Raw genomic sequence first — 27639 nt, 5'->3', positions numbered from 1 at the left:
ACACCAAGAAAGCTTTCAAGAGTGATAAACACAATTTTTATTCAGGCAATGAAACATGGAAAAAAAAATATATTAGTAATCATTATAATAATCTCATTTGTGTGAGTATAACTCTTACAAATATTTACCTGACATATAAAAGGGAAATTATTGTACATATAAAATTGATGGTGATGGCAGTTACATACGTGGTACAAAGCGATGGGGGTAGTAGTCAATGCAGAGAAAGTTCCTGCCTCTGGGGGCTGCACGCTGGAGGGACCGGTGGAAGCGATTTGCAGTCGGGGTGGTTACTCGTTGGCACTTCATTGTAGACAGAGATCTGCTGGCAAATGCACACTTGCAAACAGCAACACTAGCGGCTTACGGGCAGGCACCCGCCACTGTCAGAAAGGGATATTTAAATTCTACCGCAAGAAAAAGACGACAAAGACAACCAGGCTGTGACCCCGACGCACGGCTATCTGCAGAGCTTCCCTGCGCTGGTTACACGTCTTGGCTGGAACAGCGGGGCGGCGTTTGAACGCCCTTGTCTTTACAGGATGCACGAGGGAGTCGCTGTGCACCCCTCCTGCCCCACGCCATCGGCAGCGAGCGCCGGCATCGCGCCCCTGCAGCCTCGCCGAGCGGGAGCTCCGGGGCCGAGCCGGCCCCGGCCGCAGCGCTGCCGCCGGCTCTGCACGCCGGCGAGCGGCACGCGAGATGCAACAGTCCTGCCCGTTTACAGTTACAAACACAGGCCTTCTATTATATATAACAATAACCATTATATATATATTTATATATTATGTAACTATAACCATATTATAGTTAATCAATCATTCCTTAGGAATCTTCTTTGCCCAGACTGGAAGTGCATGCTGACAGGCACAGGAACGCAACAGCACTGGGGTGGGAGAGACAGCGAAAGTGGGCCCGGGAGATGGCAGGGAGCGGAGCGGGGAGGATGCTGCCGGAGCGGGCTATTGCCCTGGAGCCGCTCCCCAGGCAGCCTGGCCTTCCAGGCGGCTCCTCTTTGCCGGAGAGGGAAGACTGCAGCATTGGCTGTGCTCTACGCAGGCTGGGGTTCTGGGTCAGTGCCGAGAGCAGTGAAATCAAAACTTCTGCAATTCTCTGCCACCTCTGGGGCCAGAACAACACCCCTGAAGAGCGACCAAACTCAAACACGCTCAGGTCAGGGTCCCAGCGAGCCCAACACCCCGAGCCCGTTGCTCTGCTCCTCGGAGCTGACCCCTTGAATGAGCAAACCTGGCCCAGGCAGAGTTTATCATCCCCACTGGCCACAGCAAACACAGAAATCAAACTTCATCCCTTCAGGCAACGTGGGAAGTAAACATTCAGAGAGACGAACCGGGGCATTTATACCTCCTGCAGAGGCAGCAGCCGGGGCAGCGCGTCCCCTGGGCAGAGCACGAGGCTGAGGGCTGCCCGTGACCTGCGGTCGCTCCCTGGGAGCTGCCGCCTGCGCTTTGGCTCCATCAGCCTCATGCTGGGGCCTCGGGCACTGCTACGAGCACGATGGCGAACCTGCGTGCCAAACCACAAACTAGCCCCCGATCGACTTCTTACGAGCTCCGACAGCTCACGCAACGCTGCTCTGGTGGCCTGCTCCCTTCCACTTCTGAACAGTTGCAAAGAGAAAAACCCAACTCCCTAAGAAAGCCCTGGGTCTCAAGGGTTTTAATTTAACTGCACAGACCCTCAGAAGACCCAAAGCCGCAGCACCTTCCGGGGGTCACTCCCTGCTGTCACCACCACCCTGCCGAAGCCCAGCTAACCGCAGCCTAGAAAGGGTCGCTCACCTCCAGGCAGGAAAGCTGTTCTGGAGCGGGACGCTATGAGAAGAGGAGGAGAGCAGTGCTAATCTGCAAAACCCAAACGCTGATGAAATGGAGGGAAGGGGAGTCATGGTCCAGTGGGCTGGGGCTGGCATTTTGACTCCCCAAACAGAAACGGTTCTCGTAGATCATCTGACAGGGGCTTTTCTACCAGCCCGTTAGAGGGACACGTGGGGAGGACAAAAGAGAAAAGAAAAAAAAAAAATTTTTTTTTCTTTCTGTCAGCTGTGCAAAGGGGTGAATGTTCAGCTTACAGCTGCAGGTGCACAGCCCTGAGGGGTATCAGCCACTGGCTTCCCCGCGGCACAGCCAGCAGCCCGTTCACTGGTCTAACCGGGAGCACGGTGAAGAGGCCCGGACTCTGCGTGCTAGGGCAGGCTGCTGGCATCTTTGTCTGCTGAAGTGTATAGTAAATTCTCTCTATATATAATATTACTAATAGAATATATATCAGGTGTATGGCTCTGATTTAAACGGATGTTTGCACTCCATGCTTAACACAGGGAATTAGAAAATAGAAGGAAAACAGCTCAATTCTTTTACAAAAAGGTAGCAGCAAAAAGGTTTGTGAAAGTCTTAGACAGGCTGGGTAGGAAACAGTCCGAACAGCAAATATTTCCCTTATGTGATGCTTTACGACTATCCGTTCAAGGCGATAGTAGAGAATCCTCCACCACTGCAGCTATTGCCCGACCCCATCGATCTGCTTTCTGCAGGACGGGACGGTTCTGCACTGACCCTGGGGGCAGCGCCCACGGCACACCCCAGCCCACGGCACGGGCACCCCACCGGTTACTGCTGCAGCCGCCGAGCGCTGCACCCAGGGCAGCGCAGCCAGGAAAGCGCGGCCCTGCACAGCAGCAAAACTCTCCGGGCAAGGCTGGCTCGTGCAACGGCGTTACCAGGAGGGCACGCACGGGATCTACACACGGATTTAAACATTTTATACCACCCCAAAGCCCCCCGGTTCCCAGCACAGTGCAAAGGCAACCTCAGCAATTCTGCTGGAGCTTGGCATGTCCAGAAAAGTAAACACCTCTGAAACAGAGCAGGCAGCCTGCCTGCATGGAAAGTCAGATTTTGGGCTGCATCCAGACAGATTTCAAAGTGTATTTTACTGCTGTCTGGATCTGCCTTCGCCTGTAAAGGCTGGCTTTTGTTTGGTTCTTTTAATATTCAGTGCTGTAAGGGCATTTTTGACAGCAGCACAAGACCCAGGGCAGTACCGCACTCCTCCTCGCCTTTCTGTACTGACTGGGGAAAAGAGCCTTAAGTCAGCAGAATCACGAAGTAGTTCAGGTTTGCTTCTCTCCTCCTGCAACATCCAAAGTGGGGAACTAACCTCACTACGGTGTGGGGAGCCAAGAGCAAGGGGCTGGGCTTTGTGCATTTTAAGGCGGACTAGAAACCCCACGTTAACAAGCCTCAGGAGACGCTAGGGCCGCGGGCAGGGCGGCCACGGGGAGGACGGATGGACAAGCCCCAGCTCTCCCGAGCCAGCATCTCCCCCGTTTCTCAAACACCTCTTGGCCACAGAAGCCTCCTGCACTTCCCCTTGGCCGGGCTCTCCTTTGAGAGGACTTAAGTTACTACTGGTTAAGTGGCCGTATCCGTGCTCCTGGCGGAACGAGACGTGTAGCAGGACCGTGCCCGACTGGAAGAAGTCAGCAGAGAGCCCGAGTGCTCATAAATGCTAATAAAGTGCACGAATGCAGAGACGTCATCTCCCTTCCTCCGAGGCTGGCATGGCCAGGGACAAGGATGAGCTGTGCTCTGTATCGCCCATGTACCAGAGACCGGGACCAGCCCCTTGAACACCACCACCTCTCCCCAAACCAATCAGTCTACTGGGAGGCTGCTTCGGCCAGGGGATCCACGCCGGTGGCCTCAGACCACCTGTGGTGGGCGCCTGGGGTCCCCGAGCCCCTTCGCTGCCTCCCCACCCATGCACCCGTGTGCCAGGTCCCCCTCCCCAGTGCAAGGGCCAGCAGCTCCAACCCTGGCACCACCCACGTCCCGGGGCAGGACCTGCCACGCGGCTGCACCCGTGCAGTGGAGCACGTGAGGACAGTAAGTGACAGAGCACGAGGGGCACAACCGGACCCCCCCCGGGCCGAGGGGCACAGAGCCCGGGGTGTCACCTCCCAGCTGAGAGGTGGCATCCGTGCAGACGGACGGCGCAGCGGCCGCTCGCTGCTGACCCCAGGAGGGACACGCACGCCCAGCCTGATCGCGGGGAACCCAGCCCCAGAGCCCTTGGGAAACAGAGACAGGGACGGTGTGGGGACTGGCTCTGCATGGGGGGCCGCGGGGTCCGGCAGCCAAGTGGAGCAGGCAGCTGGACGCGTGTGCTTCTCTGCTGGGGGGTTTTCCTGGGTAATAAGGCAAGGTGCTCGACATTACAAGAAAAGCGGCCAAGTGCAGAGTGCTGGACGAGGGGCAGTGAGACTCAGTCTGTCTTTCCCAGCTTCGCTATCAGCTCGTCGCAGATCTTGGTCAGCTCCTCAATCTCCTGGTTCTGGAAGAAAAGCAGACCTTGAAGACCCCCGCGGCGGCACAGATGGGGGATAATGCCCGGGCCCATCTGCCGCCGAGCCAGCGCAGGAAGGGGCAGCCAGCTCCTACGCCTGCCCCTGGGAAAGCTCCTCCATGCAGCACCCAGGTGCTGCAGGGACCCCTGGGCTCACCCCTCCTCATCCCCAGCAGACCCCGGGGCTGCCCAGAGACCCCCGGCTGCCCAGCTGCAGCCCACCACGCTCTGCTCAGCCCGCGTGCCTGCCAGCGGGCACACGTGAGCAAGCTCTGCCACGCTCCAAGACAGCCAAAGGCACGCCAGCCCCGAACCGGCAGCCAGGCCACCGCACGCAGCCACGCCGCCGCACGCAGCCACGCCGCCGCACGCAGCCACGCCACCGCACGCAGCCACGCCTACGCCTGGGCAGAGCTTGCATCCCCTTCCTTGCGAGAGGACACAGCTGCACCCAGGATGCTCAGGGCAGCGAAAGGGTACCCCGGAAATCCAGAGCAAAGCCAGCGTGGCTCACAGAGAGGAGGCAGGGCGGGTGCATTACCTTCTGCTGGAGGGCTCTCTCCAGGGACTCCACCTTCATCTGCTCCTTGCGCAGCCCGGCGTGCAGCGCCGCGCTCTCCGCTTTGGCCTTCGTGCGCACCTGGGCGATCTCCTCGTTGGCTCTGCGGTGGGGTTTGGAGAGAAGGGGACGGTGGTCACGTCTTTGGGCTCAGGCAGGAGCCCCCCGGCACAACATTAGACCCCGCGGCGTCGGCAGAGCCCAGCACCTGCTTGCCTGGATGCATCAGAGGTGGTTTTCCCATATGGAAAACCTGCATGAAATGGGATTAATTCAGCTCCTCCAAACTCCTGTAGGGAAACTCTCCTTTCTCAGAGCGAAGCTAAACCAGTTTCTCACCCACTTCACTCAGGGCTACCATGTGTTGGTGAGCTACCGCTCATCAGCTGAGCCTCGGTAGCTGCGCGACTCCTTCGGACACCACAAACATGAGCCCTCTGAAACGTGGGAACTTGTTAAGTGACTGTAAATACACTGTGAGCCTCAGTTTCTCCATTAAAAAAAAACTAAGCAGAGATCAGAGAATCCATTCAGGGATTTGTGCTGGCTTACTTACAGCCATTTTAAGTCACTTGAGCCTGTTGTAAAAGGCAGCTTTTCACATCAATAAGCTCCTGCCTTCCAGCCTCAGGAAAGCCAAGTCGAGACGCTGCCCTACAAGGGCTTTAAGCACCCAGAAAGCTCCTCAGCATGCCCAGCAACCTCGTGTATGACCTTACTTGTCTAATTTTTCTTCTGCGTGGACTTTCAGGGCCTGATACCGCTGCTCTTCTTGCTTGACCCGGGTTAAATAATCTTGAGCACACTTCTTCAGAGCTTCTTCATTCTGGAGGAAAAAAAAAAAAAAAAGTACATCCATCTGCATTGGGACTGAGCACAGAGATGTTGCTCTGATGGGATGGTATATCCTGTTCTGCGTGTAAAAGAAAAAGGCTTTAAAGAGAATCAGCTTCTCCCTTATGCTGGAGCCCTTCATCCAGCTCGGCAGCATGGAAAAAGCGGTGCGTAGCTGGAAAGAGGCTTTCTCGGGGCACGCTGCCCTGGCACCTGCTCCTCCCTCGGCTGCAGCTCTGCCAGGGCACGACGCTCCGCTGCCGGCAGCTCAGCAGGAGAGTGCCGGGCAGGAGCGCGGAGAAGAGCCGGAGAACCGGGCTCCCCACAATGGCTTCCCTGGCACTTGGAAGACTCTTTCCTTGTTTATCAGAAAGCGGGCAGAGGAAAGCAAGCGAGCAGCCCTCTGAGCAAGGGCCGGGGCATTTGAAGCAGCACTGTGTGGGACGGGAGAGCCACGGTGCTGCAGCACAGGACAAAGCGGGGCCAACGCCGCATGGGACAAGGTGGGGACAATGCTGCACGGGAACTCTGGGACCAGGGCTGCAGGGAGAAAGAGGAAACCAAGGTAAGGACCTTCTTAAAGCCTTCTAGGACGCCCTTCAGGTTTTCATATCTCCTGAAAAGATCCGACAGGGACCTCTCCACTGAGTTTAGGTCTGCCAGAGCCTGGTCCTTTTCCATCGTGAGCTGCTGCAGGTTCTTCTGAGACGTCATGTTTGTCCTCTGCTCATCTTCTGTGATGGAGAATAAACAGCGGGGACACAGTGACCGAGCGGGGACAACTGCGGCACCCAGCTCCCTGCCCCGCATGCCTGGCCTGGCGACAGCACCTTACCTATCATCTGGGCAATGGTCTTCTCATACTCAGCCACGATTTTCCTAGAAGGAAGGGAGAAAAAAAGCAGGTAAGAGGCAGCAGGTTTTGCAGACATACACCTACAGCTCTGCTGGCAGCAAACTGCCCCGGGGCTGCCCCTTCCCCAGGCCACAGAGGCAGCCCAAGCAGCAGCCTGCCCGCAGAGCCCCAGCCGTTGGTGCTCCAACGCCCATCGTCGCTGCTCTACGCTAAGACCTCCCTCCGGCCGCTGCCGCTCGGGCCAGCACAGCTAATGGGATTTTATTCCTGCAACAAAGAAACCGGCAGGCTCAACACAGCACAAGCACAAAGAGTACACGGCTCCTAATGTGTCCCACCCTGACGAAGCTGAGCCGTATCATCCCATTAGGGCCCCGCTAACCCACCTCCCAACGGGGAACACCCAGAGCGCAGGACGCGCCGTGCAGGGGAGCAGGCAGGCGAGCGCGCAAGGAGAAGGCTTTTACCTCATCTCTAAGACTTCCTGGCGGCTCTCTTCATATTTCTTCTTCCACTCGTTTGCTTCGATCTCCTTTGTGATTATCTAGGTTGAGCAGACACAGGACCTCGGGACGCGCTCTGGGTGGCTTCCCTTGCTGCCCCACGCCTGTGACGCGCAGGGGACCAGACCCCCCTGGCAGAGCAGAGCTGCCCCCCGCTCCCCCCCGCAGCAGCAGCCAGGATGGGGTCCGGCGAGGGGCAGCCCCGGGGCGGCCGCCACACTGGGGTGTGCCCTGGGGGGACAGGGTCCCCAGCCGTTACCTCCTCTCTGATGAGCGTGAGCACGGCCGTCTTCTCGGATTCACTGAGGCAGATGCCGTCTAGGGGACTCTCGCTCCTGCTCACGCTGGTGACGCCTGCGGGGGACTTGTCCATGGAGCACAGCCCGGCATTGCCCTGGGGGGAATTACCCAGCTGGGACTCTGCGTGGGTTTTCTTTCCACCCCGCCTCCTCTGCTTGGGGTGTTCTCCCCCATTTTATCAGCCTCTGTTCAGGCACTGAACCTCCCTACCTGCACACGCTGCCAGCTCAGAGCCCGGTATCAGAGACACCCGGCAGAGCCCATATGGGGATTTTAGAGCACTTTCTGCCCAGTCCCTTGCCGGGAGCTGGGGCTGCGCTGTAGGACACCCACGGGCTGCCCCGGGGCTTGGCATCCCAAAGGGAGACAGAGTAGGGGCCCATTTTGGAAGGAGACCCAGCTCTGAGCAGAGACGTGCTCACACCTGACACCCCTTCGCTTTCCCCAGGGTTGGTTTTAAACTGTCTCCAGCCTGGAGGGTCTTTGCTGACTGTAAGCCACACGCGGGGGGTCTGCGAGGGTCCGGGTCGCCTGTCTCCATCACCTCCCGGTCAGGCGGAGATGTCACTGCAGCCGACACATCCAAATTGCTGCCAGCAGCCGAAGGGACATTTGCTGGGCCTTGCTGATCGCCCCGAACGCACAAGGGAGGTGGCGGGGGGAGCAGGCTTCACCTCCCTGCAAAGCAGGGTCCCACTGACCCAGCTCTGAGGCTGCTCCTGCTCCCCTGCCCAAGGGACAGCCCCAAACCCACCCCACAGTGCCCCAGCTGTCTGGGAGAGCTCCGAAACTGGAGACGCTAACGCAGGGCTCCCGGCACCCTCCTGTTTCCATTACGGGTGCTCCTACGAGGCACGAGGTGGTGGTACCCCCATCACTCCTTTCTCCCCCCAGAGCCCAGCTCCTTTCCACCAGTGCTGCAGCTGCAGGGAACCAAACCGGGGGGGAAGCTCAGCCCCGCGACCCAGGCGCCGAGTCCTGCCTGGATGCCGGCCCCATCCCTTCCATCAGGGGGGTCCTGCAATCTGAAAGGCCTCCAGAAAAGCATTCCTTCAAACCGAGGCTTACACCACCGCCTGTTCCTCCTTTTATCATCCCAGCCGAAGTGACAGCCCTGTGCAGCCATCTCCTTGGGAACGGGCTGCCAGGCCATAAATAGAGAAGTGCTTCAGAGGAGGCAGCCTGCTCTTGCTGTGTTTTGGAAACGAGAGCACTAAAGCACTTCTCTCCCCTCCTCCCCTGCGCTTTGACCGCTGCCCAGGTTCAAGCACAACCGCGTCCTTCACAGGCTCTCACAGCTCTGCTGCCCGTAGCAGCGGGCAAGCGATGGCCGGTGGCAGGAGCCACCCCCGTTGCAGGTTTGGCTCCGGGCAGCCTGACACTGGGGAGGTTCAGCCCTGTGTGGTTTTGGCAGCAGCCTCCCACAGCATCTCCCAAAAGCGGGCGTGCACCTGAACACCTGCAAGTACCTCTGCCCACTGCCTGCCCCACAGCAAATCCTCCCGCACTGTGGTTTTGGGATGACCCCGGCTCGTCTGCAGGAGCAGAGTCTGCCCACGCTCTCCCCAGCACCAAACAGAAAGGTTCACTTTGCCTAATGTCCTTGTGGGGCTTAGCATAGTTAAATCTGTCTCAGAGAAGCTAATTTTGCTGATGTTGCTAATCTCATTGTCATCTGCTTGCCACCTCGAACAGCTTTCGCCAGGGGATGCTAAGCTGGCACGGGGTCCCCCCTGCAGCGGAGGGGTCTCGGGGCCACTCCGATGGCTCCTCGGGGCACATTGGGGGTGTCCCCGTGCAGATGTGCCACTGCCGGGGTGCCAGGGTCACCGGTGGCTGCAGAGCCAGGGCTGTTTTCATTAATCCCCTGTCTCTGCTGTCAGCTGCCTTCCTGAGAGCAGCATTTGAGGATCCCTCGTAGAAGGCACAGGCACCAACCGGCCGTCAGAGCCAGCCCTGCTCGCCTCCACGTGAGACACAGCCCCTGTCCTGCGGCTCATCCCTTCCTGTGATCTCCTCTGCCCTTTCACTGTCATTCAGCCACTTCCAAACGCAGCGTTTGCTCTCATTGCCTTCCCACGGCCGCAGCCCTGGCTCCTCACCAGCCCTGCTCCATCCCCAGCATCCCTCCCTCCCTCCCACCCACGAGCAGCAGCGCCCACCCGGGAGGGAGCCGTCCTCCGCCAGGCTCCTCCTGGCCTGCCGGGAAATCACCGCTATTTTTATCAAGACCCTGCGTGGGCTTTTCAAGAATTTTCTCTCCCAGAGAAACTAATTTCAGAGAGGTTTTGGTAGCACTTCTGGGATTAGCAGCAACGTTTGCTGCAGGTTCCCCCCACCCCTCTGCACGGCGGGGCAGGCAGCAGCTGCGGTGCAGGAGGATCAGCCCTTCCGCAGCCCCACCGCCCCGCCGAGCTGCGTGCCGCCGCCGGCACGGCCGCGTCAGTGCCACGCTGGCACAGCTGCCCCGAGTCTCCCTGCGGGCGAGGGAGGAGGAAGCAAGAGGCACTCACGGGGAAGATGCCAGGCCCATCCTTTTCCATCTGCTTGGAGATCTCCTTTTCAAAGCCTAAAGACGAGGAAACACGACCTGTTAGCTACCTGGAGACAAGACCCTGGCGGCACGTGCAGATTTGCTGGGACGCAGAGGGGTACCCCCGAGTCTCTACATCCCCTGAGCTTCCCCTCCCAAAAGGCTTCTTTGCCCCCAGCTCTTGCCCTTGCAGGGAGGACGCATCCTGCATCCCTGCCCCGGCGCCTGCCCTTGCAGGGAGGACGCATCCTGCATCCCTGCCCGCCTCGCCTCCTGCACTCCCTGGAGTTGAAACCAACACTCCCCTCTGGTGGCAGTTCAGCCCCGAGCCCGTGTCCCCGCAGCTGCCACCCACGCCAGCCATTCCCCGGGACGGCGAGGGGCCGAGGAGGAGGAACGAAGAGGCAGGGGTCGTTTTGCACTTCGCTGGCCGGCACGGGCAGGATGTATCCCTGGGATGAAACCCAGCTGCTCGGGCCACTCCGAATAGCACAAGCCTCAGCCCACACCAACTGGGCCCAACACCCTCCAAAGGAGCTGCACATGGCCCCTGCTATTCTTAACAGCAGCGGAGAGAAGATAAAAGCCGTCTCCTCCCGTCTGCAGCACGCGGGACCCCCTGCCATCTCACGTAGCGTGGGAGATAATTTATGAACCTCGCTCAAGCAACTGCAGACATGACTGGCTATTCATGTGTTAACTGGGCAGAGAAAAAAAGTCTTGCTAGAGCCCAGCTAGGAAAGGAAGGAGGCAACGTAGCGCTTGTGACTGCAGATTTCCTAGTGTTTCCCCCCATTTATCCCTGTGCCCTGGTCAGCGGCTGCTTGCACAGCTCACAGCACCATCCCCGCAGCCGGCACCACCGAGCCTGTGCACCCCTGCCTGGCCCTCCGAGACAGGCAGCAATAAATAAAACCTCCCAGCCTCTCCGCTGACTATCAAATTCTTCCTCCCTTTAGAGACAAAGGCCTGTTCTCTCCCGAGAGCCTGCAGCTCTGCACAGCATTCAGGAGAAATGATTACTGGGTACCCGCGCAGGGGAGAGCTGCAAACCTTCCGTCCGGTGATTTCTCCTGCTTGCACCTATAACTTTGCTATTGATTAATTGTCATGTTGCCTGGCTTTTAATTATTTTTTAAAATGGATTGGTCAGAGAGGCTAATTACATAGGAGACTGACAGCAAAATGCCACTGGGAGCATTAGCAGAGGTCTTCTGTACCGACACGAGATCTCCACCAACCACAGCCCTTGTGCTGGGCCACCGAGTCGTGGCAGCTCTGCTCCGGGCACAGGCTTTGAGCAGGGCACCCTGCAACCGGGGAGGCAGGGCGTGCATTGGGAGCATCCCGGCTGAACGGCACGCGACGGCTCGGCTCAGCCCTCGGCTCAGCTCCCCGGTGAACACTGGTTTCAGGAGGGCACTCGCAGCATGGCTGCGGGGCAGCGTGTGCTGGGGGCAGGGAGCCTTGCCAGCCCGAGCCATGCCCTACCGCAGTGCCACGGGGGCCGTGGGGAGAGTGCTCCGCACCGAGAGAGTCTAAAGACAGCCTGTGCCATGATTTTTCCATAATGGGAAGAGTGCAGATAAATAATCGGAGGTTTCATTATAACTTGCGGCAGCCTTTAGCCTTGGCAGCATAAACAAACTGTGATGAAGCTGCATTGCCTCAACAGCACCAGTTCATTGCCGGCGGCTGCAGATTGCCTGAGTGCATGCATGGCACATCTCCAGAGCCAGAGGCAGTGGGGACGCTCCTTACCTGCCTCCACGCCGTGCTTTGCCACCGGCACGGGAACGTTCGAGCACTCAAAGTACTCCAGGTCATCTTCTGGCTCGCCCTTCTTCTCCAGCCCGGCTGGTTTCTGTGCGGAGGTGGTGGAGGCCAGCTTCTCCTCATCAGTGGCATGTCCATCCCGATTTGCAATATCTGGGATTTCTGAGATCAACGCTCCTTCATCCTGCAGGATCAAGGCATGCAGTTAAGCAGGACTGAGCTAATCCGTGGGGATCAGGCAGCCAGGTTGCTGGACAGTCCGTGGAAAGCACGGGAGGCTTAGCATCCACCACCAAGCTGCTCCCCACCAGCTCCTCAGCAGGTTTTGGCAGAAGGAAACACATGGTGCTGGGGACAGAAGCGATTAACACGCAAAATCCATTAACGCGACCGCAGAGCTCAGTGCTTTGCTCTGGCCCACGCTGGGGACAGGGCTAAGATATGGCACGCACACGGTCCCTAACGAACCATGTGGAAAACAGAGCGCGTTTACTGGCCAGGAACCCCCCACGGGACAGGCTCACCAAGCACAGCTCTCCTCCCTCCCTTCACCCCAGGAACTGCCACGGGGAAGATGTCCTCCTCACGGTCGGGAGCTGCTGCTTTCAGGGAACTGGCCCTTTGGTCAGGCATTGCTGCAGGCACACGCCAGCCCAAAGCTCACCAGCCCAGCTCTCCCCACGCCGCCGTCCGGGCCACCCGAGCATCCTGCACCCAGCCAGCAGCTCCCGGGGTCGGATCCCACGTACCTGAGCGCAAACGTCCAGGACCAGGGACTGCGTCTCGTATGGCTTCACCTTGCAGCCGCTCCTGCAGGGGAGAGAGAAGCGGACGGCTGAGGCACGGGCTCGCGTGGGCTGCGTGGGGAGGAGGCGGGGGCGCGTGCGAGACAGCCCAAGCAAGGGGAGGCAGCCCCAGCGCTAGCATTGCACCCTGCCGCGTGCCAGCAGCCCCACTCACCAGTGAAATATCGAGGCAGAGCAAGTTCTGGAACAAACAGAAGGAACAAGCAAATAAAACACACGACTACAGAGCAATTGGGTTTGTCCTTGAGGTGTTTATTCCTGTTGAAGGGAAGGATCAGAGAAAGGACCCCGAGGTACTGACGGCCAGAGAGGCAAACACCAAGGAGCCAGCAAAGAAAGATTTCCCTTGCTGCACCCTCGCCCTGTGCATCCAGCGTGACAGCATCCCAAGGTCTGAGCGCACGTTGATTTTCTGCAGAAAGGAACCATTTCCAGGCCGTCTCATGCCCTGTCCCTGCAGCTGGAGGTTTGTCCGGGACATCTCCGCAGCATCCACGTGTCTCCCACACGACCAGACCCGCACGGCCGGGGCAGAGGGCTGCTGGTTAGAGAGCTCCGCTTTGCTTGTGGGAGAGCTCCAGGGCAATCCGCTGTGCCTTGAACGCTCCCTCCGCCAGATGCAAACACTGCCCCAAGGAGAAGGGCCTTGCAGATGGGAGAAGGTTTAGCTCAGGCTGCTCTTGCAGGCGGTCCCGTGGCTGGATGCCCTCCAGCGAGGCAGCTCTCCCTGGGACTTTGTCCTGTGTCCCTCAAAACGCACCATCCCGGAGCCTGGGCGCACAGGACTGCAGGCACAGCCGCATCCTGACACACCGGGCGTCAGCATCTTGAATCAGCTCAAGGCAGTGGAGGGACAGTTGTGGACCAGCCCCAGCAGCGCTGGGTCCACGTCACCGAAGCCCGCGGGGCCGAGGGAGTCAGCGATGAGATGACATGCTTCCCGGCACTCGCCTCTGGCACGCGAAGGAGAGCACGAGCTCTCCTCCTGCATCTCACCGCTCCACGTTTAGCAATCTCCCCCGGCTCGCTGCCATGCCCGAACCCCCCAGAAGACAGACACTCGCTAAGCTGGGGTGTGACAGCCCACTATGGATACGTGGGGAGAGATCTCCACCTCCAGACTCAGCACTCCCCGCCGCAAGGACACAGGCAGGATTGGGCTCGAGCAGGATTGCAGCGAGCCGTACTGAGGTCTAAAGAATCGCCCCCCCGCTTCGCTCCAGCCTCCCCGTCCCATCGCGCACGTGCGCCAGCAGAGCACAACGAGCAACGCGGCATGGCACACGGAAATTTTATTTGCGTGCTAACGTGCACACCTGGGTCAGACTGAAAAAATAGCTCTTGGCTGTTTTTCTCCATCACGCCCTAATGTGAGCAGCTAAACTGCAGCTCGCCGTGTCCTTATCCACCTCTCTGCTCTGCACCATCTCCTGGGGCCGGTGTCATCACACCGTCTGGTAGCTGGTTTGATCTCCAACACCAACACCAAGATAACGGCTCGGTAATTTAAGGGGATGGGGAAAACGGGGAGAAGACCGCCAAGGCAGACGGCCCCAGCTCTGCCCCACAGCCCCCGAGGCCCGGACACACGCAGCCGCCCATGCAGGGGTTACCAGTGTTTACAGCTGGATAAACCCAAACGCGGGCAGCGCTGCCTGTGTGCCTGCCTGGCGCGTGGGCAGACCCGCCGGGCTGCAGGTCCCGCATTAAGAGACAGACATCCACTGTTCGACATCGCGCTGTAAAAAGGCAGATCAGTTCTCGGCCGAGACACAGATGTCAGGGCTTGAGCCCAGCTCTAATTCTGTTCGTGCATATGGCAGGCAGCACTAAGCGGACAAGAAGGGCATTGGGACGGATGACATAAGATCAGGAACTAAGCCCAGCACGCTCCTTCCTTGGACCCCCCCCGCATGAGAGCAGAGCCCAGATGAGCCCAGAGGGTCCAGGGGGGCTGACAAGCTGCAAGAGACACCGAGCATCGCCGGAAGACCAACTGGGGGTAACCCCAGTCCCGCTGCGTGCCCTGCCCGCGGGATGGAAGCGCAGGGCAGCAGCAAATCCCGGGCGCAGCACGGGGCACTCGATATTTCACTGGTGTCCCACCGCAGCGCTGCTCGTGCCGGGGGTACAGCACGGCCCCGCTGCGGCAGCACAGGTCGCAAGGCAGCGAATGAAGGCTGCTTTACTCAAGCCGTGCTTTCTAACTCATCCCGGGAGCTCACAGACCAGCTCCACCGCCCCAGCTTTGGGCACAGGAGGGATGCTTCAGGGTAGAGCCGCGAGCAAATCAGCTCTGGCAGCCACCAAAGATCTAAAGAGAGCCCTGTTTGGAGCCGGCTGCGACGGCAAAGCTCCCCTGAGACCTACACATCCCGGAGCCAGAGGAGATAGCCCCCTGACTCCCTCACCTCCCAGGTGATGCTTTCCCCCCTACCCCTCTACGGCAGCTGCCTTCCCGGTGGTTTTGCATGGGAGGGGGGTAAAAGATGCCCTCATCTTCAGGGCTAAATTCTGCCCATCTTTGCAGGGATCGGGACCGCACAGAAGCCTGCTCCCCCTCCGACAGCCGACGCACTGGTTTCGAGGGCTTGTACGTGGTTAAAGGGCGTTGCGAGCCGGCATGCTGCGAGAGCAAGCACAGGCGCACGCCTCCGGTGCCGCTCTCCGCTCCTCCCTCGCCCCTGGGCACCCGCCAGGCCAAGCTGCCCCGGGGATCCGGCCCGTGGGGTGCGGGACACAGATCAGACAGCGGAGAGCAGGAGTCAAAGGGCAAGAAGGAGCCTGCATGCCATGGAGACGAGTGGGGCCAGCACACACCCAGAGAGAGAGGACAGAAACCAGCAAAGGAAAAGAAGAAAGAAATACAGAAGAGAGTACTTACAACAGAAAACAGAGAAATTTCACTTGTTCAGTAGTCCTGATGCACCAAAGCATGGACAGGGAGAGAGACAGACAGATGGAGAGAAGAAGAGCGTGTGAAAAGACCCGGATATTAACTCTCATCTGGAGAAGCACAGTTTGTTGCCCAGCTCTGTCTTTTTGGAAGGAACACCCAGATAAAAGGTGCTCTGATTCTGCATTTGCTATTCGCAGCAGCAGGATGAAATTCAACCACAAATCCCGCTGCTGGGGGAGGCGAGTGCCCGGAGCAGCATGGGCTGCTCCGAGGTGACGGAGAGGGAGCCTGAAAATTCCCGGTGCTTCTCCTCACTGCCAGCTCCTGCTCGCCCGCGGTCACGCACGGGAACGCCGACTCTTAAAAAAATCCATATCAACTCTCTGCAAAGCATTTCTAAGAGAAAACCACCCAACATACCCTTCTTTTTGCCTGCTAAGTTTTATCTGCTCTCTCTGTAAAAACCCACTCTCTAGTGTTCCCACTGGAGAATCCGTTAGCAGAGTGACAGCTTGTTTTGGTTTTACTGACAAATCAGCCACAAACTCTGTGCTCCTAAAACTTCCCCTTTTAAGCTTATTTCTTGCTTTTGCTTTCAACTGGTTCCAATTACCTGTGTTAAGCACAATCACAAATTATAGTGGAAGGACCCAAAATTGGCCAGGCAATTATTCCCTCGTGCAATATCCGCTCTGCTTCCCTTGCCTGCTCAGAGACCCTGCGGAGGGAGGGCAGGCACAGCCAAGCCCGGCTCAGCAGCAGCTATCTTAAACGTCAGGCTGAGACTTCAGCACTGCCCAGACACAGGCTGGAGGACATTTGTGATACAACAGGTGAAATACCAAGAAAATAGCAAGGGTTAGCCATTAAACCTGCTCCCAGAGGAGGAGGGTAACGCTGCCTGCATTCCCAGGAGGCACTATGAAGCGTCACCATCTACATGGGGGTTTTAAATAGCACAGTTCAGGAACTAAATATGCACTTAAATAGTTCAGCAAGGGACAGCAAGCTCCCTACCGCCTGTGCAGATGTGATAAAAGCAACAAACAATCTGCCTGTTTAACCTCTATTCTCTTCCCCTGTTATAAAACAGGAAATTCAGGGGCAGCTCACAAAACGTCCCAGCAGCATCTGATTAACCAGAGCTGCATTCGCAAGCTCCAGAAGACCTACAAACCCTCGAGCGCGCTTGGCAAACCCTGCAGGCTCAAGCCTCCGTTACAGGTTTGCTCTGACTCCACAACCCTACAGCACCTCGACCCCACGAGCTGGAGCCCCAAGGGGATTTCCAAAGAGGTGATCCTGTGAAGCGGGTCCCGACCCAGCCCTCCCCACTTTGTCTGGGACCCGGGGCACCGGCACCGCACCGGGACACCCGTCCCTCTCCTCCCATCCGCTCCTGAGCGACCGGAGTGCCGGCAGGGAGAGGGGAGCTGCCCCTCCGCCGGGAAAGGGGCGGATAAAACCGGGGCGGCAGCAGAACCCGAGGTGCACGCTGGCATCTGGGGCTCGCTCTGAAGGCACGGGGGCAGGAGCACCATAACCACTGCCACCGCCGCTCTCTGCCCGCACGCAGGAGAACGGAGGGAGCTGCCAGCCCCCAGCCGGCCGCCCGCTCCGCGCACGCCGGCACTCACGTTATCAGGCGCGACTTGGGCTTCTTTGGGGAGTCTCTGCCTTTCACGAGATCGTCCTGCACCTCCAGCGTCTGAGACTCGAGGAGTTGGTTGAGGCTGTTATCAGCAGTGGGGCAGGAGTCGGCGGCGGTGCTGGCGAGGGTCTTGGTGGGCTTAAAAGGGTCCACGGAGTCAAAATTATTGGGATCAAACTGGTAAGAGCCCTTGGGGACAGTCGGCGAGTTTTGCAGCGCTGAGCTGCCACCAAAGGGGTTGAGACCCGGGCTGTCCCAGAGCACAGGACCCAGTCGGGGGGAGCCCCAGGGAGGTGGCGGCTCTGTGGGACCCCTCTCCGCATCCTCAGCTGGTTTCTTGGGGGGCTCTCGGTGTCTCTTCGGTGTCAGCTTGCTGGCCGGGATCCTGCTGCCTTTCCTGGGCGCAGCTCTCCTGGCCTCCGTGCTCTCTCCCCCTTCTGTACAATCAACCTCGGGTTTCGGGACCTGCTCTTTGGGCTCTGGGGCCAGGTCCCCCCCCAGCTCACTGGGGCTGCCGCCGGGATGGGGGAGGCCGTGTGGGGCTGCCGGGGGACTTCCACTCTCGTCGTACTGCTCGGGGTCGAACTGGTAGGATGCTTGGGGCACTGGGGTCTCCTCTGTGGTTTCTTCCGTTCTACTCCCCAGCAAAGGTGTTCTCCCTTTCCCGAGCTGGCCCCGGCTGGGCGAGCGCTCCTGGGCCAGGGCGTCAGCCTTCGGCTCCACCAGCCCCGTGCTGGCGTCTGCCGCGTCCTCTCCCGACATGACCCGCTCCCGGGCAGCTCTGCCCGCATGGGGCACCGGGGCCAGCTCTGCAGCGGGCACAGCGGTGCAGCCAGCGTCAGCCCCGCTTCCCAGCGCAGCCGGGGGCTGGGTTTCAGCCGGCGGCTGTGTCAGGGACGAGTCTTCGGGGTTGGATTCCCCTTTAGTATCCGAGTTGGCTTTAGTGGCTCCGATCTCCAGTTGAGCCTCATCTTTGGGGTGCTTCCCAGGCGAGCTGTCCTGGCGGGCTTCCCCTACCAGCAGGTCACCATGGCCACTTGGCTCTGAAAAGATAAAAGGAGCCGGTTAAAGCCCTGCCTGCCGTGCACCCCCTTCCAGAGGGGTTCCTCTCCCCTCCCCACAGCTGCTGCAGGCTCAGATTTTATGGGGGATCCACTGACCCACCAGCCTCCCCACCTGCCAGAACGACTGCATAACCCCGGCTTCAAGCACTGTCTGTAAAATTTGAAGCCCGTGAACACAGTGGAGAAAACGTACATAAGTTGCACGCCAAGGGCGAGCCCCTGCGGGGAGGCGTTGTCTGTGCCAGACCTACCAGCATCTCCATTTATGCCTTTCCTCTCCCCATCGCTTGCTCCCACCCAGGGTAGCGGCAGCGCCAGAGCGGTTTTGCAAAGCCCAGCGAGGCTCCCGAGGGCCAGACACCCACCGGGACCGACCACGGGGCGGCTGCTCCCAGGGCAGAAACACTCGCATCCGAGTGGAAATGGCAGGGACAGGGAGTCACCACTCACCTGGGCGGAGAGTAAAAACTACCGAGAGGAATTCAGGGAAGTACAACATGAGAAAACACCACAAAACGTGACTAGGCAGGTCCTGGGGCGAATGGGAACGGGATGCTGTGCTTAATGAATAAGCACGTAACAGGCTGCAGAGGGGATTTGGGGGTCAGCCCCCCGCAGGTGGCCGGTGCCAGGGCTGCGGAGCTGGATGTGCACCGGGCAGAGGGAAGCTGCCCGATGCAAACTGCTCTCCAGAATTTGGCTGCCGCACCCCAAGGTGCGGGAGCGGGTTTGACAGCATTTCTGCTCTCCCCCGGCACCCCAGCCCTCGCTCTCCTGCAGAGCCTCAGCAGTCCCGATGGGCGCCCAGTGCGGGGCTGCCACGCGGTACGGACAGTCCTTGTCCGCACCAGGGCACTGCTCCGCCACCGCCAAAGACACGCGGCCATCGGGAGGGTCCCCTGTAAACCACGAGCTCCAGGTACAGCAGCCGCATGTGGTCGACGCTCACAAACCGTCACTGCAATGCATAAATGCGAGGAGCCAAAGTGCTGGGAGAACAAAAGCCCTGCGTGCATTTGGTGATGGGGCAGGAGGGAAGGGGGGCACAGCAGAGCAATGAGACCCCCAAAGAGCGGCGAGCCCATAGGAAAGGGCCTGCTGGGAGCGGGGCGCAGGCGCTGGGAGCTGCTCTGCTCAGCACCGCGCCTGCCCGCCGTTTTCATCCTGCCTGCACCTCTGTCTGCAGAAACCCTGCCTGTGCATTTATACCAGGCTCACCACACTGCTGTCAGAGTTTCTTAAATCACAAATCCTGATCCATGACTTAATCACTATTACTCCAATCCCTTCCCCTAAATCCTTTTACTGTTTAATCTTTTCTTTGCTGTCAGGGGATGGGGAAGCTCCTTACCTACCGAGGCATCCTGAAAGCTACACCCACCAAGCACCAAGAGCCGGGACCTCAGCACAGGCGTGCGACGGCACAAGAGGAGAACAGCCGGCGTCACCTCCACTCAGCTCATCTGCACCTCTTCTCCCACATCTCAACCAGGGACAATTGCATAGACTCCTGGGATAAGGCAGAACGGGATGCCGGGGTGCTCAGCACCCATCGGGGAGGGCGCAGGACCCGCAGCTCTCGCTGGCACCTTTCTGGGGAGACACAGCCCAGCCAGGTCCTCCGAGGGCAGAACAAAACCAGTGCTCACCCGAGGACTGAACTGGTTTGAAAACCTGGCTGGGAACAGCAGCATGGGTGATGCAGAGCTTGCGCCGGGGAAACCTGCCTGTCCCTCTGCGCTGCTGCAACCCTGCCCTGGCACGCAGGTGACAGCGCGGAGGGGAGTCACGTCGAGCGTGCCCTCGTTTTGCAGGGAGGAGGTTTGGCCGGGGGATGCCAACGACAAGCTCCCGCAGCCCCACACGCACCCGCAGCCCCGAGCGCGTCTCCCCAGAAAGGCTGTTCCTATCGCGCGGCATTTGTAACCAGCTCACGTTTGCTGGTGACCAAGCGAGTCACAGGCTGGCAGAAAAAAAAAAGTGAATCAGGCAAATATCTGGTCCCCGGGCTAATCCAGGACACCGAGCCAACAACCCTGACTCAACTGATGGCTCGTGGTTTGCATAATTGATCTCCAGGATGCTAAAAGCCATGGAAATGAATCATGAGGGGCTGTGTGCTCCCTGAGACTGCAAAAAAGCTCCTTCCGACTGCAGAAAAGCTCCCTCCAAACAGACGTTGCCTTGCTGCCCCAGAAAACGCATCAGTAAACACAAATCCAGTGGAAACGTACTTGGAGTGCAGCCAGAAAACACTCCGAGGCAGCGCCTGCCAGACCCTTCCATCACTAGGAACCAGGAAAACCTCCTTAACAGACCCCTAAGAAAACTTTATTACACTTGCTGTGTTGCTCAGATGTTTTAAACCTCACTGAGACAGCCCTGAATAGAAGAACAGACTTCAAAGTCAGGGCAAAAAGCACCTTTTAAATGCATTTTACATTCCCACCGGAAGGTTTTGCAGCCGCCGTTCTCACAGACATGAGCCCATCCTGGTTTTTAACCCAAGCAATGAGTAATTACTTCTTGAATAACAAGCAGGCGGCACGCAAACCACCTCTCCTGCTTGCTGTGGATGTCTGCAGGGCGGGGAGAGGAGAAGGGACGGTGCATGGGACCATCACTCGGAACAACCATTTCTTCACAAAAATTACAAGAACCACCTGCCCAGGCCTTACAATTGTGTGATCCACTCATTTTCTGCACCCGAGACAGCTCAGCTGCTCCGCTCCCCCCGGCCTGCAGCACAGCCTGCCCGCTCAGCCAGTCGGAGAGGCTGAGGAACTGGAATATACTGGGAGACAGAAGGCGCGGGTGAAGGAGCTTGCCAGCGATTTTGGCCATCTTCTGAAGTAGGACCGTCCCTCCTGCAAGCTCTGGGGTTTTTTCCCCCCTTCTCTGGCTACGAGGCAGGTATTAATCACTTGTGCGAGTGTTAACAGCCATGCTCAGCACCGCGTCTGAGCAACAGTCCAAGGGAACCGAGAGGAATGGATGAGAGCTGAAGGGGTAGCAAGGAGCCTGCCCACCTCTGCCGCAAGAACCCCATCCCTGCCCTCCCCGAAGGCTCACGCAATGCCCCAGAGGCCCCATTTTCAAGCCCTGCTTGGGCTGAGCTATTCACCTCCCCGGGGGACCACAGCTTTGGGGGCTGCGGCCACCCCAGAACAGGCTCATGTTGGCACCAAGATCGCTCCATACAGAGGACAAAGGCAGGCAAAGCTACGATGTCAATTAATTCTCCGCAGAGCTCTGCCAGGGTGAAGAGCGCGATGGTTTGTGGGGCAGAGCCCTCGCCACAGGCACCTGCCAGCACCACGGCTGCTCCCAGGGCACCATCCAACGCTACAGCTGCTTCTCGCAGGGATGGAGAGCCAGCCCCTGCCCCTCCTGCCTGCTGACAAGAGCAGGACAACCCCCTCCCCGGGTAAAGCAGTCCCAAAGGTGGTGGCATCCCAGGCAAACCCACCCCACACGGGTCCTCTGCCCAGCAAGGGCTGGGGGGCACAGCCTGGCCCCAAGCCCCTCCGGCCCCAGCCACGCAGCTGCGGTTCCTCCCCCCGTGCATTTCCTCTGCCTCCAACGCAGCTTCCCATCAGCTGCCAAACGACCGGAGCACGCGTTCCTGCGGGAACAATTACACAGGATGCAGAAACCAGTGACCCGAAGGGCGCTTGGGAAGAGCCAAGGTCTGCGCTCCGGTCCCCCCAGCTGCCCGGCTCTGCTGGGTACGAGCATCGTGATAACCTCGCTGCAGCACCGCCTATTCCCCAGGGAGCCGTTCCCAACCCCGGCGAGCCGCGCGTGGCTCTCCCCGTTCCTCCACAGCCTCTGCATGCATTTACATCCCGAAGCGAGCACAGCTCCCCGCCACCCCCGTGCAGTCACGTTGGAGAGCCACCGCGCCGGCTCAGCACGCGCTCCCTCTGCTCACGTCTCCTGCCAGGGAAACCAGCCTGCAGAAACAGCCAGTGCCTCCCCAGCCCAGCTGCCTGGCCAGCCGTCTCCCTGCCCTAACCCTTCTGGGCCGAAACTGTGCTGACCGCCCCACGGGAGCCCAGGAGAAGGCAGTCTGGCAGCCAGGCTGCCGTGCAGGCTGACCCACCGGGCACGGCTCTCCCCCTCGGACCAGCTCTTCTCGCAGGCATCCCAGCAGGTGCCTTTCAGCAGCGTCTCCAAAAGGTGACCCCGAGCTCTCCCGTTCCACCTCTGGCGCTGTGCCCTGCAGGTGGGGACACTGTAGTCCCAGCACAAAAGCGGATACTGCCAGCAGCAAGGCGTGCTCAGTGACTCCAGGACCCATCCCAAACACAGATCCAATAAAAGGCACTCTGGATCCCTGAAAACAGCAGTTGTACTGGCTGTGCACGGAGTGCAAACCTGCTTCTGGTCCGGCCAGTGTACGTGGAGGGGATATTACAAAGTGAAAATGGAGATTTTATACTCTCTATAGAAAAATGTACAGACAGGACAGTCTGGCACCGCAGTAATAGGCACTTTGTGCGTGTGCATTATAGTCGTTACGCCTGTCTTCCTTAGGCCGAAATTAAACACAAACACCAACTAACTAAACAGCTTTCCTACATGCCATCCCTCGCTCCCTTAAATGAATCAGAAAAACTTGGCAGCAGCAGAGCTGCGACGCAAAGGCTCCGCGCCCTTTTCATCCCACATACAGCAACCAAGTGAAGCAGCAATGATCCTCGGCACAGCCCTGAATGCCAAGCGCCGGCGAGAACAACCCCTCCACTATCTGCAGCCTTTGATTCGGCTCATGCTTTGTGCACAGCGTGAGTCACGCATTTCTCCCCTTCCCAGCTCACTCGCACACACAGGCTGAGCACAGGATATCTGGCCGGTACATTCAGCTTAGGCTTACGTAGCTAACGACTTCTTTCCTCTTTTGGCTTTCCGCTTTTGTTTAACAGACGTTGATCTATTTTTAAATCTATTCTGTTAAGAATTAGCATACCGGCAAACGATGCTGCCACTAACGCACCGGAAAACACGTGCCCTGCATCAGGGTAACAGCAGTAAAAGCCGATGAGCCTGCTCCCATCACTGACGGTTCCATATTTGTTGCTTCTGCTCATTACCTTGCACAGAATATCTTCTTCTGGCAGATGACTGACGATAACTTCAGCAAGAATGGGACAGAATTACAGCCTCCACCGTCCGAGACAGCAAGAGGAAAACTGTTTGGGGGATCCTGAATGGGCATAAAGCCTAACCACAGCCCGCTCCCCGGGGTGATGGGACCAGCTGAATTTTTGCCCCCCGAGAACAGGGTTTAAAGCATCCAGGCCACCTCTCAGCTGTGCGCGGAGCAGCCAGCCCCCGGCGTCACAGCTTCTGTCTTACGAGTTTCCTAACCCTATTTATTCCCAAGTAAGGGTGAGACTGCAGCTGTAAGACAGACGAGTGTCTGTTCCTGCCGGTCCCCCCGAGCCTGGGAGAGGCCGTGCCCGCCCGTGTGCCCGGCCGCAGGTCTGGGCTCGTGCAGCCGTCCCCCCCGCGCTGGCCCAGGTGCACGCAAGCATTGGCAGCGGCTATTCCCCAACGACTGCAGGGCAGCAGCTCTCACCGCACACAACAGCTCGGCAGTTTCAGTACTGACAAGCAGCCATTACGCTGGATTGCCTCCTGATCGCAGCATTTATTACCGCCGCTGCTCCTGAGCTGCAGCCAGACGGAAGGGCGCAAAGCAGCATTGCGAAGATGAGGGCTTAACGTATAGATTACCTAAGGTACAGTGATTTAACATCTCAGAATGCCTCCTGCACACCGCAAACTCACAACCACGCCTGGGTAATCCCTTCCCTCCACCATTTCACAGGCGCTGAAGAGATGCACCCGAAGCCCCTGGCAGGGAAGGGATGGAGCTGGCTGCATCACACAGTGGGTTTGGCCCTGCTGTCTCCAACGTCCCGCTCTCCGCAAGCCGGCGCGGAAAAACAGCTTTTGCCGGAGATCATCCCCTCGGCCTCGCAACACTGTGACCTTTGTGCGCGGGTGCCGGGAGCAGCCGGCTCCCTCGCTGCTGTGCCGGGCTGGCCCCGAGGAACTGCTCGTGCCAGGATGCAGGGACACAGGGGCACCCTGGGGACGGTGACTCCTTGGAGTCTGAGGCAACGCGCTTCTCTGAGCGGAAGCTTTGGCAAAAGAGATCCTCATACCTGCTAGGAAAGCCTTAATCTCCCCTCTCCCCCTCCCCAGACATTATCCCCCAAAGTAAAGATGCATCTATCATCCCTTCTTAAAAGGGAAGGATTATTCCAAGAGCTGCGATTATCGGAAGCGTGAACCAAGCGCTCTCTCCATCAAGGCAAACAAACCTGTGTCTTCCACGGGGATGGATGGGCACCCAGATCCATCCCAACAGCGAAACAACACCGCAGGAGATGGAGAGCCACAGCACCCTGTTACTGCCAAGGTCACGCAGTACTTGGGCTCCTGCACGGAGAGGACCCAGGGTCTGGTTCGAGCTGGCACGCTCTGAAACCCAGCTGAGCAGTAAGCTGCCAGCCTGCGGTTGCGAGCCTTCAAGAAAAGCACAATATTGCAAGTCTCGTACCAGGGGCCCTGCAGCAGCGAGAGGCATTCGGGCAAGAGAGGGCAGAGGATGCTCAGGATGCCCCGTCCGGGACCTCCCGGCCCCCCATGTGCTGCCCCGCGGCCCGGAGAGGCTGCCCTCCTGCAGACAGCCCCGGGGGCTCACAGATGTCCTGACATTGCCCAGTCACCCTGCTTGCTGAGAGAGCAGATGAAAGGGGAGGTCTCCTCCTTGCCCCTGCCCCGATAACCTCCAGTGGTTGTTGCAGAGGTGCCGGAGCTTCAAAGTCTCCTCCTGGCAGCACAAAACCAAACATAAACACCAAGCTCAGCCACAGACACCAACCGCAATTCGCCCTGGAGAGAAGGGTACGATGACAGGGGGGAGCTAGTCCCCAAAAGGCCAAGGGTTAATGGGGAGCCGCGCTCAGAGGAGCAGCAGCCAGCGTGAAACACAAGGACAAGCCAGCAACAGCACGGGACCCCGCCGGCAATGGAAACCCCCTGCGTTTTCAGCAGATCCCTCGCAACTTCTCCAGAAATGGGGTTTAGCAGCATCGAGCTTTTGCATCTTTAACGGCAGCTACACAGCAAAGACACCTAGCCGCTAACTCCAGGGAAGAGAGACCCGTGCAACAAACCTCCACCACCGACCGGCCGGGGGGAGGACACAAACCTGGCACCACGTCAGCTCCTGTGCAAGAGCCAAGGGCGAGCAGCATGCGGGGCACGTGGGGCGGCTCCCACCAGCCAGCAGCCCGCTCTCCGCAGCGGGCAGCGACGGGAGGCAGCCCCCAGCGCTGCGCAGTCTGCCGGGAAGTGGCAGAGGGCAGTTTAACTGACCAAATGATTCAACAACATCCTCATTCCTCTTGATCGGTCCGTCCTGGCTGCAGCCTCTGCATCCCTGGGTGCAGCCTCAGCCCGGCTCGGGAGCTCACACAACCCGACGCGCAGAGCTCTGCCTCCTGCAGCCTCTCGCTCCCTCCCCGGCTCGGGGACAGCAGGAGGGTGCGACCGGTGGTTGCAAAACAGCACAACGATAATTTTGCACTGCGTAGGCACGAGCCAAGGGGGGCAAACTGACTCTTCTGAGCCTGCAGTGCAGCCCCCTCCCTCCAAAGCGATTCAATAAAATCAACGTTTCACTCAAGCGAGAGAATAGCCCTTTGCAGAGCGCACAGCCCCGAGTACTGGCATTTGAACCATCCAGGCCATTAACCACAAAAAATGTGGCAGGCATTATTCAAAACAAGCAACTTCTCCTCCTTGACCCCACCCTGCCTTTCCGCATCCGGAGCAGAGAGCCGAAAAGCAGAAGGTGCACGCTGGCTCTTTACCTTGGGTCCCGGCCTCAGGCTCCGGCGATCCCGGCGGCGGCTCGCAGAACTCCTTTAGTGGCGAGCGGGTCGGCGTTTCTGCTTCAGGGGTCTCAAAATTACCTTCGGAGTCCGAGCTGCCGAGGGGGGGAAAAGAGTGAGGAATTACCGCTTTCAAGGCTAGCTCTGAAATCCTCCACACTGCCTACACATCCAGCCAGACCGGCTCCCGGGCCGGGCCGGCCGGCCGTGGGCATCTTGCGGTGGCCGCTCTCTCCTGTCCAGCTGGACACGCTAGCAAAGGGAAAAGGGAGAGCAGGTGAAACAACATCACGGGCATCCCCCCGCGCCCCCCCAACCCTCGTCGTGGCCGAGCCTGCGGGACTGCTTCTGTCAGCTCTTTCCCAAGCTGTCGGAGCATCCACCACGGACCTCCAAGGACACGGCGGCCCCCTCGGCACCTTCCCCCGCCGCTGCGGAGCGAGCCTCGGTGCTCCCGCCTTGTGCCCGCCAGCATCTCGCCGGGGGAGCGGCGCCCGGCTCGGCCCGGCGGCTCCGGCTCGGCCCGGCGGCTCCGGCTCGGCCCCCTCCCCGCGGCGCGGCGCAGGCTGCGGCCCCCCCGGCAGCCAAGCGGACGCCAGGCAGAGAGCGGGCAGCGAGCGGGCAGCGGCGGGGGGGGGCGGGGGGGACGGGACGGGACGGGCAGCGCCCGCGGCCAGGACGCGCTGGCAGCCCCGCACGCCGCGCCCGGGGGCAACGCGTCCGCGGGCCGGCGGACTCGGGGCAGGGGAAGGGGACGCGGGTCACTTGCCTGAAGCCGAGGGCCGTGCCCTCCGCCGGCGGGTCCTCCTCCGCCCCGCCGTCCTCCGCCTCGGGGCCGCCCCCGCCCCGCACCGCCGACCAGGTCCACCGGGCCCACTGCACCGGCGAGAGGATCTGCCAGGCGCTGAACGCCATCGGCCCGCCGGAGCGCCGCTCCCCGCTCCGCTCCCCGCTCCGCTCCCCGCCGCTCCCCGCTCCGCTCCGCTCCCCGCCGGGCTCACTGCGGCCGCGCCGCCCCCGCCGCCGCTCCGCCGCCAGCGCCAGGGGCCTCCCCCGGGCCGTGCTACTCGCCGGCAGGGAGAGCGCCCGCCCCCGCCGCCCCCCGGCGCCGCCCGGCCGGGAGGGCCCGGCCCGCGGGAGCCCCCCCGGCCCCGCCGCCCGCCCGCTCCCTCCGCTGGACGCGCCCGCCGGCGGGGGGGGTGCGGGGCGGGATGCGGGGCAGCCCCCCGAGCCCGCTCCCCGGCTGCCGCCGCCGCGCCCCTCCCTCGCTCTCCTCCCTCCCCGCGCAAACTCTCAAATCCACCTCTTTCTGCCCCAACGCGGGGCCGCGGCACCGCCCCCCCCCCCCGGTTGGTGCCGATCGCCCCCAGCGCCCTGCCAGGCGCCAGCCCGAAGCCACCGTCGCCCCCGGGACGCAGCGCTGTGCCCTGCCCTGCCCCCCCCGCCGAAGGACCCCCCAGGCAAGGGGGCAGGGGCTGTGAAACCAGATTCCCCCCCCCCGATTTATCCCACATTTATGGGGCTGCACCTGCGCCCTGACCCAGCCGGCGGGACGGCAGAGTCCTCCCACGCTGGCC

At 59.9% G+C, this 27639-nt stretch overlaps 1 protein-coding gene across 2 annotated transcripts; it reads right to left on the bottom strand.

The window, feature by feature from the left end:
• Window positions 1-29: 29 nt before the first annotated feature.
• On the bottom strand, window positions 30-27109 carry TACC1 (transforming acidic coiled-coil containing protein 1). 2 transcript variants are annotated; one of them, XM_072846403.1, is made up of 13 exons: window positions 26832-27109; window positions 26042-26157; window positions 17072-18128; window positions 12479-12539; window positions 11715-11913; window positions 9934-9989; window positions 7380-7514; window positions 7085-7161; window positions 6597-6640; window positions 6335-6495; window positions 5647-5753; window positions 4910-5030; window positions 30-4356 (listed from the first exon to the last, which is right to left on the bottom strand). In XM_072846403.1, the coding sequence occupies exons 1-13, from the start codon at window positions 26975-26977 to the stop codon at window positions 4288-4290; spliced, it is 2349 nt and encodes a 782-aa protein (XP_072702504.1). In that variant the 5' UTR covers window positions 26978-27109; the 3' UTR covers window positions 30-4287. The 2 variants fall into 2 exon arrangements, with proteins under 2 accessions (XP_072702504.1, XP_072702505.1); XM_072846404.1 differs by lacking the exons at window positions 17072-18128; window positions 26042-26157 and having other exon boundaries at window positions 26832-27106.
• Window positions 27110-27639: the final 530 nt, after the last annotated feature.

Source organism: Ciconia boyciana, chromosome 25 (assembly GCF_034638445.1).
Source record: "Ciconia boyciana chromosome 25, ASM3463844v1, whole genome shotgun sequence".
Classification (NCBI taxonomy): Eukaryota; Metazoa; Chordata; class Aves; order Ciconiiformes; family Ciconiidae; genus Ciconia; species Ciconia boyciana.
This window is presented reverse-complemented; position numbering and strand designations above follow the sequence as displayed.

What these genes read in the sequence shown, in the direction of transcription:
- TACC1 (XM_072846403.1), bottom strand. Translation starts at nt 26,977, where the DNA reads ATGGCGTTCAGCGCCTGGCAGATCCTCTCGCCGGTGCAGTGGGCCCGG. An exon ending in TCCTGGACGTTTGCGCTCAG is followed by an intron (nt 11,914 to 12,478) that starts GTACGTGGGATC and finishes TTGATCCTGCAG; the next exon opens with GATGAAGGAGCGTTGATCTC. An exon ending in AGAGAGCCCTCCAGCAGAAG is followed by an intron (nt 4,357 to 4,909) that starts GTAATGCACCCG and finishes CTTTTCTTCCAG; the next exon opens with AACCAGGAGATTGAGGAGCT.